The sequence below is a fragment of the Brachyistius frenatus genome, unplaced genomic scaffold (genome assembly GCF_029030835.1).
Source record: "Brachyistius frenatus isolate BFR_SWC_R1_liver_20210118 unplaced genomic scaffold, ASM2903083v1 Contig_4, whole genome shotgun sequence".
NCBI classification, from domain to species: Eukaryota; Metazoa; Chordata; class Actinopteri; family Embiotocidae; genus Brachyistius; species Brachyistius frenatus.
In genome coordinates this window covers 10142952-10158575 of record NW_027210603.1, presented here as the reverse complement: position 1 = coordinate 10158575, position 15624 = coordinate 10142952, and the positions used below count along the sequence as shown (strand labels likewise).

Genomic DNA, 15624 nt, shown 5'->3' with positions numbered 1-15624 from the left:
GTACTGTTTGCTTTCCCTGTGTCCATCGTCAGTTTATACTGAACCTGGAGCTCTCAGTCACTCCCACATCACACATGCTCGCTCCCTCTCTCCTTGAGCTGAATAGTCTGCATGATGCACTCTCTCTGCCCTATGGCTCTCTCTCCCTAACTAAAATTCGAAACCAAGTTTGCTTTATTGCCATGACCGTCACTGGATACAAAATTACGAAAGTGTAATATGTAAGCTTAATAATTCAGAATGTAAGATAATATACCAACAAATAGTTGGCACATTGCCACCTAAAAACACAAATTAACAAATGATTTAAAATAATTGAATAACAATAATAATAATAATAATAAAAAGAATGAATGTGGCAGGGTGAGAGATGGTTCATACATTGACCATCACCACAAAGCTGTGGCGATGCTGAGAGCTAATGCGGTACATTACCAAGTGTCTGCTGCTATCAGTCAAGACAATATGAATGCATCTATGGGCCTTCATTTCAAAGGATGTTGCCCAATGGAAAAAAAAAAAAGCACCTTTAAAAGTGTAAATGTAGAAATTGAACGGAACAAAAGAAAATTAAGCAAACAGTAAAATGACACGACAGAGACTCTCAACAAAAAGGGATATTATGTTTCATTTGCACTTATTTAATGTATGACAACATGCTGCATTCATTTTTGTAAATATACGGAAAGTGTTTCTTCTCATGAAAGGACATTAGTACACCATGCCACTGGGCTCATTTATTAATTCAATTAAACATTTGTGATCATTTTTTGGATGCTCCCCCCCCCCCCTTTGAACCCGGTGTCCGGGTTTGGGACTAAAATAACCTGATTCAAAAAAAAAAAAAAAAAGAGGTGTGAGCTCTCTCATCCACAGGAATGCTACCTCAGCTGCAAGACTTTAAGCGAGATTCAAAAGTTCACCTCGGAACCTCTGTTTTAATTCGGTGAGTTTTCAATACGGACCATTACGATGGACGGTACGGAGGACATTTTTGGCAAACGGACGAAGCGGGACACAAAGATGATTCTCCGTCGTTCACTTCCACCTTCGCCGAACAGGCGAAACACTATTTCGCCGTCATTTTGGTTTTCTGTCGGTGTTCGAACACTTACTCCATTAAAAACAACAACAACAACAACAACAACAACAACAACAAAAAAACAGTCGAGTAATACTGAATTAAAAGTCACTGAATTGACTCCTCCTGATCTTAAGCGAAAACAAAAATAATTCTTCTGTTTTAGGAACCAGCAGCTGAATTCAGGCGACTGTCGAACTCAAACGTTCTTCCTGATCGTTGCAATTGTACACTAGCTGCTATAGAGTCGAGTTTTTGCTATGTTCATTCAAATATATATATATATATTTATTTATGTTATGTTTTTTTAATTATAAGCCGTTAAACGGGGTGCTTTAACGTTGGGGCTATGCATCGGGGAGGGACTCCTCTTGATGTAATACCATCTTTGGCGCCACGTGACTTCAGCGCTCGAACGTCATCCCCTCGACACAGCGAGCTCGCTCATTAATGTATTTAATAAGACAGACTAATGATGCAACGTTAACCATTAAGCAGCGCTAGAAACAGCGAACAACGCGTGTGGTTGTTTCATGCTGCGACAGACAGGAGACGCCAAAAAGCCTTTGCTCTCGGAGCTGGCTCAGCATGGAGTACCTCAGGACTTTAAAACCCCTGTTTACCATGACGCATCAATGGATACCCGTCGGACGTACCCTGCCCAGATACTGCTCCAAATTATCTAACTCCGCTGCCACTTCCAGAGAAAGGAGGACGACCGTGGACAAGTTCAAGACTCGGATATCCTCAGGTCCGAGTTTGAAGGACTTCGTCACAGGAGTTTCTACCACGCGTGTTACGGATGGAGAACACTCAGGCAAACACGCTTACCTCTCGGAACACTTGGAGATGGGCAACTCCAGGAAAGGTTGGTCTGCATGCCCGAAACCATCTACAGTGATTTTGGATTGTTTGGGACGATGCGTAAACTGCTGTGTGTGTGTGTGTGTGTGTGTGTGTGTGTGTGTGTGTGTGTGTGTGCTCATTGTAGTGTATTTTGAGACTTATGGATGTCAGATGAACGTGAATGACACGGAGATAGCCTGGTCCATACTGCAGAAGAAAGGATATCAACGTACTGTTGACTTAAATGAGGTACAACTGACCCGTGTGTGTGTGTGTGTGTGTGTGTGTGTGTGTGTGTGTGTGTGTGTGTGTGTGTGTATTTTCTTTTTCTTTTTTTCCCATTTGAATATCACCTCTTTCAACACGGTTGATTCAAGATAATGTTGTGTTTGCAGGCAGACGTGGTCCTCCTGGTGACGTGCTCCATAAGGTAAGATCGTGTGTTTTTGACAGTTATTACAGTGAGGGGTGCTACACTTTTTTTTTTTTTTTTTTACAACCGAACTAATGGAAACAACTTAACTGTTTCTTAACAGAGAAAAGGCCGAACAAACCATTTGGAATAGACTCCAACAACTGACAGCCATGAAGAAGAAACGATTGAAGAGCCACGCACCGATGAAAATTGGGATTTTGGGTCAGTAAGCTTGGAAATGTAGACTCGTCCGATCGTCCTAGAGAGGTAACCGTTGTTTGTCAATGGGCGTGTCACTTCAGGTTGCATGGCAGAGAGGCTGAAGACAGAGCTTCTGGAGCGGGAGAAGCTGGTAGATGTTCTGGCCGGTCCAGACGCTTACCGGGACCTTCCCCGCCTCCTCACCGTGGCCGACGGAGGTCACCAGGCAAGCAACGTGCTGCTGTCGTTGGAGGAGACCTACGCTGACGTCATGCCTGTCCACCACGCTCCTCAGGGAAACAGTGCTTTTGTGTACGTTGTTTATTAAGGAGAAAGTTATGCTTGCAACATTGTGTTTATTATTTTTTTTTAATTGTGTGTGTGTGTGTGTGTATCCGCTGATAACTTTGTGTGCGTCACGTGTGCCGTCAGGTCCATCATGCGAGGCTGTGACAACATGTGCAGTTACTGCATTGTTCCCTTCACCCGCGGGCGAGAGAGGAGTCGACCCGTCAGCTCCATCCTCGAGGAAGTTCGTATGCTCTCTGACCAGGTAAATTATTACTTGGAGTTGAATTAAAACAGTCAGACGTGCAACGATGGCACAGGAACACACAACTTTTTATGATCAATGTTTTTTTTTTTTTTTTTTTACACAATAATATTGATCTGATTAAGGGAAAATGAAGATAATTCATGATTCTATATCCTCCAAAAATAGACTTACTTTGACACACTTGGAATCAACTGCTATTTTAAAGGGGAACTCCACCAATATTACGCATCTTTTTGCAGAAACACTAATGTATATGTGTTTAAAATATGAAGCCTTTTATGGTTCCAGAGAGAGAGAGACGAGGGAATTCACATGTAAAAAAAAGATGTCATCAACTGAGTCCGCCACGGTTCAGCGGGGTCTGAAGATTAGACTTGTTAAAGTGAGTTAAATGTGGAGGTGTGGAGTTAGAGAAAGAAGTGAGTTTACCAGATCTCTGTTCAAAAAAATTTCCCCTCGGGGATTAATAAAGTATATACCTACCTACCTTCAAGCTCTTCATACTCAACTTGAGGCTCTCCATTAGCTGCTGCTCAGATCTCCAACCGAACTATCTGTGTTTGGGTTGCATTGTGGGTAATGTAAGTGCTGGGTTTTGACGGGACCGAATAGTGCATGGAATTAAAAACAACAAAACAAACAACATTACTGGTTCTGTTGCATCGATTTAAATCCTTTTCTTTTAAATAGTTTCCAGTGAGTATGACGGTGTCATAAATTGGGGGACTTCTCCATTAATTTCAGCTTCATCATTTTAGAATGAATACGTTACGACTGTCTGACGTGTGTGTTATTTGTGTGTGTGTGTGTGTGTGTGTGCGCGCTGGATGTTCGTTATCAGGGTGTGAAGGAGGTGACGTTGCTGGGTCAGAATGTGAACAGCTACAGGGACACGACAGAGGAGCAGTCCTGCAGCTCAGGCCTCACCAAGCTCAGCCGCGGCTTTAAGACCGTCTACCAAACGAAGCGGGGAGGTCTGCGCTTCTCCGACCTGCTGGACCGAGTGTCCCGCGTCGATCCCGACATGAGGATCAGATTCACCTCTCCTCATCCCAAGGACTTTCCTGACGAGGTACATTGTGGGCACGGCTGTGAACACGGTCTTAAAATCACTCTCATTGTGTGATCCAGTGTTGACTTTCCAGCTATCAGGTGACAGATACAGATGTTCAATCTGTTTGCTCACGTGGAAACATTGGCTAATGAATTCCTTGTATTCTCTTGGTTGATTTGAGGCTTCCTGACCTGCTCCGTGTGTTGGTGTTTGCAGGTTTTGCATTTGATCGCGGAGCGAGAGAACATTTGTAAGCAGATCCACCTTCCGGCCCAGAGCGGAAGCAGCCAGGTCCTAAAAGCAATGCGTCGTGGGTAAGAGATCACAACGGGTATTGGGCAAATTAAAGTAGACAAAGCAAGTCGGTTTGTAAAGTCTACATTGAATGTTCTAATATTGTGTCTTTTCTTGAAATGTACAGTTATACCAGAGAAGCCTACCTTGATCTTGTGAAGAACATTAAAGGAATCATTCCAGGTATAAAATCAGGTTTCTGCTCTTGTCCGCTTAGTCTGCATAGCCAGAACTATTTCCACCTCGCAGTCCAGCACTAAAGAATGGTCAGCCTGCACCCAATATATCATTCTGGAAGGGAGGTGGAGGGAGGGAGGGGGTTGGGGGGGGGGGGCGCACTCTGGCTTGTTGCTATTTCTTTTAATCAATCACAAACGTTTACTTGACTCGATAAAATCACAGGATTCCAGCTATTTTTTTTACTTGTACATAATACGGCATCAGCATCACTTGCCAGAAGTTGTTCTCAAACTCAGTTTGCGCAAAAGGCACTGCAGATACAATCTGATATCTGGAAGGTGCATTAGGGATGAATGCGGGGAAAAGAGATGGATGTTGCCTCAGTTTTGAAATCACATCAAAATCCTGGGAGGACTGTGGTATTTCTTTGGAACTTAATGTTGGAATCGCATGAAATCCTTTAACCTTCGTCTGTTTAACATCATTTCAGACGTTGGTCTCAGCAGTGACTTCATCTCTGGCTTCTGTGGTGAAAGCGAGGACGACCACCAGCAGACTCTGTCTCTAATCAGAGAGGTGGGCTACAACGTGGGCTTCCTTTATGCCTACAGTATGCGAAAGGTGAGCTCCTGTTCCACCACTAGAATGTCCTGCATTTGGCAATTCAATCCATGCTGGTTTTCCAACTACTCCCTTAGTGGCGACCCCATAAATGACTGATCCTTTTTTAATGCGCTGTCGTCATCACGTTCAGAAAACGCACGCCTTCCACCGGCTTCAAGACGACGTGCCAGCAGAGGTGAAGCAGCGGAGGCTGGAGGAGGTCATCGGCGTGTTCAGAGAGGAAGCTGTGAGGGTCAATGCTGCGCTCATCGGCAGCACACAGCTCGTCCTGGTGGAGGGAGTGAGTACTGCACACGTGACTGCCACACGGGGCTCCACAGTCACTTGTTTGGGTTAGCCTGGTATTACCACATCCAAGTCCACTGTGTGAGTTTCCAGGGGATTGTTTCCCTAGTGGGCGTAGACCTCGGCTTCATTGTGAAAACGATTGGAGCAGGCTTTAACCATTAGTACTGACGACCATGTACTGTATCCGGTGCACAACTCTCACCGAGCTGTAAACAAACAAAAAAATACCCCCTGCCTATGAGAGCAGAGAGAAACGCCATGTCAGTATAGGACTTCAAAAAAAAAAGAAGCATATTGTTCTTGCTCCTGCTCCACACTGTTAAAACTGTTTATCACTTCATCCACTGCTGCCATTGTTGGACCGACATTTAGAAACAAACGCTGGACTTCAACGTCATCGCACTTTGCCATTTAGACTACGCGAACCTTCGTGCGAACGAGGTTCCCGAGCCATCATGACCGTGGAGACTAAAGCTGGGAGCAGTAGATAGGTGGAGCCACGCTATTGTTAGTCTCCCTCTACAACCAGTTGTTGTACGTATACTCTTAAGAACAAACGGAGACACTGCATTGGATCAGTAGCTCAGAAAATCCCAAGTATGGCTATCACACCCAAGTTTATAACGCCAAACTGGAGCAGAGGATATTTTTCTTTTACTTTCACCAGTTTCTTTATGATGGTCGGAACGTGCTAATTTTCTATAGAAATACCAAAAATTTGAACTGGTAATTTGTGACATGGCTCATCATGGATAACCACCGTGCACCACCGTCCTGTGTTGCTTTAACCCGTTACCAGGCAACATCCCTCAACTCTGCTTTCCGTTTTTTTTTTTGTGCAGGACAGTAAGAGGGCTGCGAACGATCTGTGTGGGAGAACTGACGGCAATATCAGAGTGATTTTCCCAAAAGAGGATGTTGCTGTTCAGCCTGGAGACTCCAACACTGCGCCGCTCTGTGCTGGAGACTATGTGCTAGTGAAGGTAGGATACGGTTCATACAGATACACGCATAGTTTTAAAGAGGTTTAAAATTTTCTTCCAAGGGAAACCCTAACACATACGGACGATATTATTGGTTGGTCAAATATTTTCACAGATGCCTTTTAAATGGTGCATTTCATTTGAAAGATGTTTATGGTCCTTCAGAAATAGTGTCACTGTTACAATTGTGTCTCATCATCATTACAGTTTTTTAATAAACAATTCTAAAGGCTTTAAAAAATTACGAACATGAACATGATTGTAGCACAATTTATCAAAGATTTTACAGTATTTTTTTTTATGGTAACAATCTATACATCAAATTTGGCTGTGAGATGAACGTTCCCTCATTTTTTTTTGTAGTTATTAAAATACCTTTTAAAGGGTTGTAGCTCATGAGATTTTAATTAGCTTTATAGTGTATGTCTTAAGAACCTTTCTCTATTTCTTTTTTTTTTTTTTTTTTTTAGTCACAGCTCAGCTCACTGGTTTAGAGAGGGTGGGGCTTTGTGCCATACAAGTAAAAACCATTACACCAAAGATTTCAGGGGCTTTAAAGGTCCCCTATATTACACCTATGTAGAGTTACACACACACACACACACACACACACACACACACACACACACACACACACACACACACACACACACACACACACACACACACACACACACACACACACACACACACACACACACACACACACACACACACACACACACACACACGTTTATGTTGAAAAACAAATATCAGTTGACAGATTTTTATCATAAATCCCTGGACTCAAGCTGGAGTCAACTTTAAATATTAAATGCTTGTCCTTTTTTTTTTTTTTTCCCCATCAATTTAAAACGTACACAAAAACATGTTTTAAAGTGTTATTCAAACCTTATCCCAAGATAAAGCTTTTCATTCCAGAAGTTAAGAAGATTGCACACCTTTTAATAGAATTATGTAGAACCCATGTCTACTTGTGACATCAACGAAGGGGTAAGATTACAGCAAGACAAGTTTTTTTTTCTTTTTCTTCCCTACCAGTCAGTGGGAGGAGGACTAATGCTGTTGCTCTCTTTCACAATTCATGTAGAAAATTTGCACACGGTTAATTTGACAGAAAAACAACATATAGAAAGCACAACATTTTAAAGGAAATCTGAAGATCTGTATTTGTAATTCTTGTACAAGTGATACTCATTCAGTATTTCTTTGAGTTTCCTGTCTGTGGGTGGAACTCTGGCCATAATTTTGCTATCACAGTGACATCCCACAGTGCAGAAAAGAACCCCGGGATTTTGCAGGAATACAGTTCAGCCCGTGAACTGCACATCAGTCCCGATCAGCATGTAGCCCTAGAGAAAACAGTTCACAGCTTTAAGATTTTGATTTCAGTTCAGCTGTTAGAAGTTTGATGTGTTTTCTACCAAGATCTTAATGTCACATGATATCTAAAAATTCCCATTATAGAAGAAATGTAACGAGCAAAAAAACGTGTTGTTTTATGGAAAATATGAAGTCTCTGACCTTCAGGACCTGAAGCTGGGTGTTCACAAGCTTCATATTTCCAAATGTAGGAAGGGGGTATCCCTTAGCAAGTTGAACTGTGAAGTCAAATTCATAAATTTAGATCAACAAATCACAAAAATCCAACTTTGCAAACAGCTCAGCGGTATTGTTAACTGAGCTTGTATAATACCATCCAGCACAGTTCATGCACTGAGTGCAGCTTTAAATATTCTTACATAAAATGAATCATGAAACATGAAAAAGAAGTATAATAACCGCAGCACACAAGATTAAAACAAAGTTTAAGACAATCGGTGAGTTTACAATAACAATTTTAAAATAAATTAGATATTTTATTACACACAAGAAGTGTTTAAAGTTAAGAATGAATACGCTAACTTTAACATATACACAGTTGTGTGGAGAGAAAAATGAAGCTTAACAGTTCTAATAATTTCGTTTACATAGTTTAAAGCTAAATATCCTATTTAGCCTGCGTGTGGGTAAGGACAGTTTGTAAATTAGCAGACAAAGGTCCGATAAGGAATCTGCAATATACAGTAGATCCTGTCCTTGGTTCATTTGGAACTTTGTACATAAAGAATTTTCCAATTAATTCTACGTTTACTCAGGCACTGTACTGAAGCCCTTGTACTTAACTCGAGTATTTTCGTCTGATACTTCAGTTCTTCGCCACCACACTTGGGAGCAAAATATTGTGCTTATAACTTTCAAATAACGACCCAGTCCAGCCGCTGTTGTCAGAATGCAACTTTCAGAGGAAATGTGAGACTGTCATTCTACTGATACGTCAGCACACCCTTCCTGGGGCTTTGGCCCTGCTGTCAAAACATAACTAACTATCCACTGAGCAAATTGTACCCCTGGGAAAGTTTCTGCATGTTAGTTATCGTGGAAATTAAAGCTCCTGCAACCTTTGGTTGAAAAGCACTTGTACAAAGTGAAAATTCAAACACTCACCATTCAGTTTGGGTATCACCACCACATTAAGGACCACTTGGAAGATGCGGTTGAGGGAGCTAACCTGTAGGTTAGGTTTAGGATTAGGGTTAGTCGTTTATGAAGATTGCCTCCACACTGTAACTTGGATTAAAATGCAGCTCTCACCTGAAACGCTCCTACATAACTTGTGCCCAGGGTCAGAGTCATTCTGTGCAAATTAGGGAAAATTAAAATGTGAGGTTCATCTTCATAACGACCTCTTGGCCCCATTTTTCGGAGCTTTATTTTTTTTGTTACTCACTCGTTGAGGGTGACAGCTCCAGCCAGGCTCATTCCACTGACAAACAAACGGGCGCTGACGCTGGTCTCCTGTCGAGACAACGGTTGAAAAGTTCAAGTGTTTTTCTAAATAACACGACAACCTTTTATCACGTCATCGGTGTAACTCACCAAGTTGAGGACAAAAAGAGGGGAAAGTGTGGCGTTGGGTTGGATAGCGTAGGCCGTCACCGTGGCAGAGGCCTGAACTGTCACGTTGTTGGGTTCAAAAGTGATGATGGGATTTTTCACCGTCTTCACCAACAGTTTCACCATCAGCCCCGGATATTGCTTGGCAATCTAAAAAGAAATAGACGGACACAGCTGACAAACTGCCAAAGACATTTATACTTCTCATAAAATCTGTGAAATATGTTTTCACCTGCGGGATGAAGAGTCCAAAAGTTCCGGTGTTGAGTCGGAAGGGAGAGAATTGCGGGATCTGTTGTAACAGTGCAGGAAAGTTTTTTAGATCAGCGTGAAGTCATAAAAAAAATAGGCGTGTTTGGGCTGTGGTTCTCAACTAGTGGGAACTATGCAACCCAAGAGTGGGTAAAAAAATAAATACAAAAAAAATACTCGATACTTTAGAAGGACATGCATGTTCCATGAGGTAACGCAGATGCAGTAACCAAAATGCTGCCAGCGTTGTCATGAGACAACCAAAACTAATGTCCTCATATCTGTAATTAGCTCCCATTGGCGCATTTGTAAACAGGAAAAAGATGAAACAAGTCTGACTTTAATTTTCTGTTTCATACACTTTAATGTAGGTTACTGAAACTTCAGCAGTTTAAACTTCTATATATATATACCTTTCATTTTATTAGGTTTGTAGTCTTAGTTGCACTTTTGTTTGTTGTTTTTTTTAGTTTTTATTTGATGGTTTTTAAAAAAATTTTTTTTTACAGAGCATGAAGTCATTGTGTGTTACAGTATTTTTCTGTGAAAAGGTTTGTGTCCTGAGGTCAGACCAGTGGAGAGCCACCAAGAATCGGCAACGTACCAAGTCGTCAGTGACGTACAGGCTGAGGACTCCGGCCTTGTTGTAAACGAAGGCTGCAGTTTTAGCGGAAAAGGCGGATATGCCGATGTTCATCATGTTGTTGGTCTTGGGCGGCAGGGAGAAGGCTGTGGGGGAGAATGGAGGCTCCTCGTGCTTCGCGATGTTGTAAAATTCACCCTGAAAATGGACGGACATATAAACAAAATGTGATACGAGAGTTTATTTATAACAATACGGTATCTTTAGATCCTTCTCGAATATGTAGCAGTGCACAATTCTTCACCTTCAAGTTCAGATCCATAAAAGAGGTGGAAACTGTTGGCGACGACACCATCGAATATGCAATCTCTGCGTACTTGTCCACCTTGGCTACAACTGTGATAAGATAGGAAGTCACTCGTACGTTCAACATCAGTAAAACATCGAGGTTATTGTAGAAACAGGATGTTTTACCATTGAGAGTTTTCAGCTGACCGTTTAAATCGGATATTGAGTTGGCCACCAGAGGGCAGATCTGCATCAATAAAAAACAGAAAAACTATATTTTTAGTCACCAGAAGAAACTTGGTACTATTCAGTGATTTCTGACTGGAGAAAGACATTCTTAAAAGCTCCCAAAAATACATATTCTCAGCACTTCAGAATTGTTATCAGTGAACCAACAGTAGAATAAAGACTTCTCTAAATGAATATTTCATCCACAAATGCCGCTATATTAGGTCTAATTTTATTTAAGATTACTGAAGAGAGGGAAACAATTTTGATATACTTATATGGCCAATATTGTTAACATATAAACTGTATGTACTGGTCTATACTGTATTACAAAAACTGTAAAAGTCAACAAATTACACATTTCTGTGACGGCGACACATACATAAAAGTAAATACACATTTTCCTCAGTGATCCATTCAGTTACACTATGAAACACATGTGACAAATTTATGTAAAGGAGGCAGAATATTTTGCAGTTTATTGTCCACTAGTGTACTATTAGCAAAAACCCCCCCCAAAAAACAAATTTACCTCAGGCTTCTTTTTCTGTGTTGTGTAAAACTCATTTTCATATTATCTAAGATATACCCAGATACCTTTTATATATTTTTGTGTCGTTAAGCTCTAGTATCAGTGCTTACTTTAGGCCTCGTATGATTTTGGTCCTGTTTCATCCATGGAGCATTTCTGTGTATCTGTTTGCGTTTTCGTTTGCTCCTTTTGTTTGTCTCGGGCTTGAGTCCAAGGTGCTGCAAATGCTTGCACATACAGCTTTTGGCGATGAGGGAATCAAGCGTATTAGAAAACTATGGAAGCCTCTTCTCACAATGAGGTGAGATGCGTATTGGTAGAGTTTTAATCTCAAATTGAATCAAATTTGGTTCAGGAATCATGGGAAAAGTATTCAAATGATGAGCAGATTACAATACTTTATTTCTTTCCTGTTAATTTAAATTATGATGTAATTTAAAACAATGTATCACTCAGTGGGATTTTCATTATTATGACTACATCTCGCTGATAATACTTTTACTTACAGGACTTTTAAATGCCGAATTCTTAGTTTTTTTTGTTTATTAACTTATTAATGCTGTTACTACATGCACTCTGAGTTGGTCCCCCACTTCCTCTTTTCGCCTCAGAGTTCCTCAGTAAAAGTTGTTCTGAGCACCTTCATGGACAATCTTAAACCCACAGTTAAAAACCGAGCTGCATTCAGGAGGATTCCTTGTGGTACAATACAATACTGTTGTGAACGTGACCCCAGAAACAAAGGCTGGGCCTCTTGAGTGCAGCAATGAGGCTGGTGCACCCTCACCTGTTTCTCCATAGCTTTACGCAAAGCCTTGTCAATGAACTTTTTGAACAGATTGTACAGCCAGCTGAAACAAACCACAAAAGAGGAATATGCAACACTTCAGACGTGACAAGTACAACTGGTAAAACATCTTTACGTCTCTTCAGATGGGTTCAAACATGATGGGCTTTTTCTTACCTGGCTCCACCGTGGAACTTGATGGTCGCGCTGCCAACAGATGCTGCGCAGTTGACACTACTGACCGCTGGTCGGCCTGTCTCATCACTTTTGATGGCAGTATTTGTAGTGATAGTAAGTCCTTTCACATTCAGATCAAAAGAGCCTTTGTCCTTTCTGTTGAGAGACAGAGATTGCATTTTTTTTCTGTTTAACTAAACGGATTGCATTTAAAAAAAAAAAAAAAAAAAAGTAAATGCACTGCGGAAGATCTTTTTTCTCCCTTACACTATACGGAGGTACTTCACCCTCCAGTTTCCATGCAGACTGATGAAGGCATTACTGATAGACAGTCTGACTCCAGTTCCCGGCACCAGAGCCACCACAGACTGAGGTAATCCCACGTTTACTATCTGCAAGCTAGAAGAAACAATTTTTTTTGTAAAAGCAGTAATCATAACAGTTTCCAACAGATATTTGAGGCGTGTGGAATAAAGTGGTGCCTTACTTTGACAAACTATACTGGACCTTGCCAATGGGAGACACCCTTTGTTTCCCTGAAATATCTGGGATCTTGACGGATTTGAGTTTCTTCTGAATGGAAGCAATGCCCAGTTGTCTGCCTGGCAAAAGTCAAGAAAATGTAACGATGAAATTCTGAAGGGATCAGTGCTTTTTGACTAAAAGTGGATTCTTTTGCGACATGCTTTACCATATTCAAGGCCCTTTTCTGTCAGCCTGACCTTAACCCCAGGATCGGTGCTTAAAGTTATCGGGATGAGAGCCACCAGAGCCAGCCAACAGCACAGGAACATCTTGACTCCTACGAGATAAAGAACACGATAATCAGCAAAGTGTTACATTTCTTTGAACATGGAGCTGTAAACCAAGTCTGTTATTACCAGACTTAAATTCACTGTGTGAATATATGGGTGAGGGTACACTCTATAAAGGGTTGTTTCCAGTCGTTGCATCTTAATGGGGGTAGATTTCGGGTTCATTCTGAAACTATTGGTGCAACCTTTAAACAATCAGTATTGACCAATATACTGTTAGTTGTGTACTGAAACTCAACATTGTTGGAACTACTGAAATGTCCTCACACATTGGGGCCATCCCCCACTGGTTGTTGATTGGTTTGTTGATTCGTTCGGCCTGGATGAGCAAACCTTTACGCAAACAAGGGTTTTTGCTAAAACTGAACCTGTTCACAATATTCAGGCAGTTAGGCAACAGGGAACAGAGCAAACGTTCTGCTTTTGTGTCTTTGGCATTTTTGATATTTCCCAAGCAATTAATCGAGACTTCCTCTTTTAGAGGTGTGATGTTTTTATTACAATGTGATAAAAGTGGATTGGAAGTAGAATGTGGAAGTGCCTCAAAATTCTATGCAAGTACAGTGGTTGATTAAATCACTTTTCACTACCTTAGGTTGGTTGGACAGGCCTGGTTTCATCGAGGCTCGTGAAAGGGCTGACTGTCATTGCTTCTTTTGAAACCACATGACCTCTGATAAGTCAGCAGGCAAGCTGGATGTTTATTAAATTAGACTGAGAAACAACACCTAGTCCACAATTTTTTTTCTGTTGTAAATATTTAAGTCAGTGGAGAAGTGTTACAGGTGTTACAAATTGAAAAAGTACTACTTTTAAACTTCATAAGTATGGTGTTTTGAGCTACAATTCTAATATCTCAGTATGAGAGAATACACATGGCTTTAAATCTCAGCTGTCAAATTCCTTTAGTCCATGATCTTGAGCTCCCATCAGCTGGTGAACGAATGGAAAAAAAAAAAAAAATCGATCCAATTTTATCCATGATTATTTTTGCTGTAATCTATGCGTTTGAGATAATTGGGCTCTGAACAATTCTAACAACACCGAGTCTAAAGATATTTGACTGAACGGTGTTTTGTGTGCAGGTCTGTAGTGCAGAAGAGGGAGAAGGTGGGTTATTTTCTTTGTTTTATGGCCCAGTAGGTCCTTTTACTAACAAAACTCACAGTGTAAAAGAGCTGTTCGGCAAGTAAATACTGGAAACCAAAAACATTCATCACCTCTGACGACACAAATTAGACATCACTTTCTTCAATAATGCCAAAGTATTCATATTTGATCTGAATGCAAATCCCAAAACACTCTGAGCACGAACACTAACAATGCACAAAACACATAATACTTTTCTAGATTGTTCGGATCTTAACAAAGGTCTGGGCACATCATTAAACGACAAAATGTGACTCAATTTGCAATATTTTAGTTGTACAAACAAAACGGAATGAACCGGACACGTACGAGTTTTTCTCTCCAGGGACCTTTGTTTGGAATATTTTCAGATATTACACTTCATTCTCACAACTTTTGACATCTATGTGGTAAATATCTGGGTCATCTTTATGCACATTAAGCGTCAAGCCTCAAATCTCTACAAAATACTGTTATCATAAACAACGAACACACACACACACACACACAGTCTTACCTGGAGCAGCAGTTTGTCTGGACCGGACGATTTCGCCTGATGTGACTGAGTCAGAGTGAAAGGAAGAGAGAGGCACATGGCTTCTAATTCACTTAAATATTGAGGAAGTGAACCCAGCAAAGGAAATAACCGTGCAAACGTTAGCAACCTCAAGAGCTGACATGTCTCTTGATCAACTGCCCCCCCTGCTCTTTTATTATCTCTTAAAAATCACAAGACTAACGGGAGTGGAGAAATAAATAGCTTATCTAAATGTTGTTTACATAAAGAGTAAGTAAAAACTACTGCAAAGCTCAACATTGGTTGAACACGTTTTTGTCTACAACTTTGGCTCTGTCTGTGTTTTTCCTGGTTTGGCTGGTTCAGTTACTTGTGTGAATTTCCAATAACGAAGTTCCTTGTCAATTTGTAAATACTTATTCAACAAATTCTGCTCCCCAGAGAGTATTGTTTGACCTGTTATGCAAGTGTAACAATGGCAAGTATTAGATATGATTATGAAAAAGCAACAAACGGTGTATTTATCATATCAGTCTGCCTATACTTCTGTTTTACTCTGTGCGAAATTTTTAGTTCCTATTAATATTATCACTGCAGCATATACCGTTAAATAATTCAGGTTAATTATTCTATTACCTTTAAAGAGCTTTTACATCGTAAGAGAAAAAAATAGGCATGCCCCCACAGGGTTAATGTGCAGCACAATGAAAATATCTTCCTCCTTGGAAAATAGGCCTTTGAGTGTTGTATTATTTTACAGTTTTTCCTTTTTCAGCAATTAGCATCACAACACACACAGCAAAGCATGAATAGAAAGTAAAGTCGCCCTGCTCTTGACAGGAGCATTTCAACGTTTCA

At 40.8% G+C, this 15624-nt stretch overlaps 2 protein-coding genes across 3 annotated transcripts; one reads left to right on the top strand and one right to left on the bottom strand.

The window, feature by feature from the left end:
- Positions 1 to 1500: 1500 nt before the first annotated feature.
- On the top strand, positions 1501 to 6585 carry cdk5rap1 (CDK5 regulatory subunit associated protein 1). 2 transcript variants are annotated; one of them, XM_069715654.1, is made up of 12 exons: positions 1501 to 1949; positions 2073 to 2176; positions 2323 to 2357; positions 2464 to 2564; positions 2645 to 2855; positions 2976 to 3096; positions 3941 to 4171; positions 4370 to 4467; positions 4575 to 4630; positions 5118 to 5248; positions 5382 to 5531; positions 6382 to 6585. In XM_069715654.1, exons 1-12 carry the CDS (start codon positions 1670 to 1672, stop codon positions 6568 to 6570), a joined length of 1707 nt encoding a protein of 568 aa, XP_069571755.1. In that variant the 5' UTR covers positions 1501 to 1669; the 3' UTR covers positions 6571 to 6585. The 2 variants fall into 2 exon arrangements, with proteins under 2 accessions (XP_069571755.1, XP_069571763.1); XM_069715662.1 differs by lacking the exon at positions 2073 to 2176 and having other exon boundaries at positions 1796 to 1949.
- A 1088-nt stretch (positions 6586 to 7673) lies between these two features.
- On the bottom strand, positions 7674 to 14833 carry LOC138630429 (bactericidal permeability-increasing protein-like). The gene is made up of 16 exons (XM_069714788.1): positions 14767 to 14833; positions 12998 to 13108; positions 12794 to 12908; positions 12574 to 12705; positions 12307 to 12462; positions 12130 to 12193; positions 10769 to 10829; positions 10599 to 10690; positions 10316 to 10492; positions 9692 to 9751; positions 9442 to 9609; positions 9293 to 9360; positions 9157 to 9199; positions 9010 to 9073; positions 8047 to 8123; positions 7674 to 7874 (listed from the first exon to the last, which is right to left on the bottom strand). The coding sequence occupies exons 2-16, from the start codon at positions 13098 to 13100 to the stop codon at positions 7833 to 7835; spliced, it is 1422 nt and encodes a 473-aa protein (XP_069570889.1). The 5' UTR covers positions 13101 to 13108; positions 14767 to 14833; the 3' UTR covers positions 7674 to 7832.
- Positions 14834 to 15624: the final 791 nt, after the last annotated feature.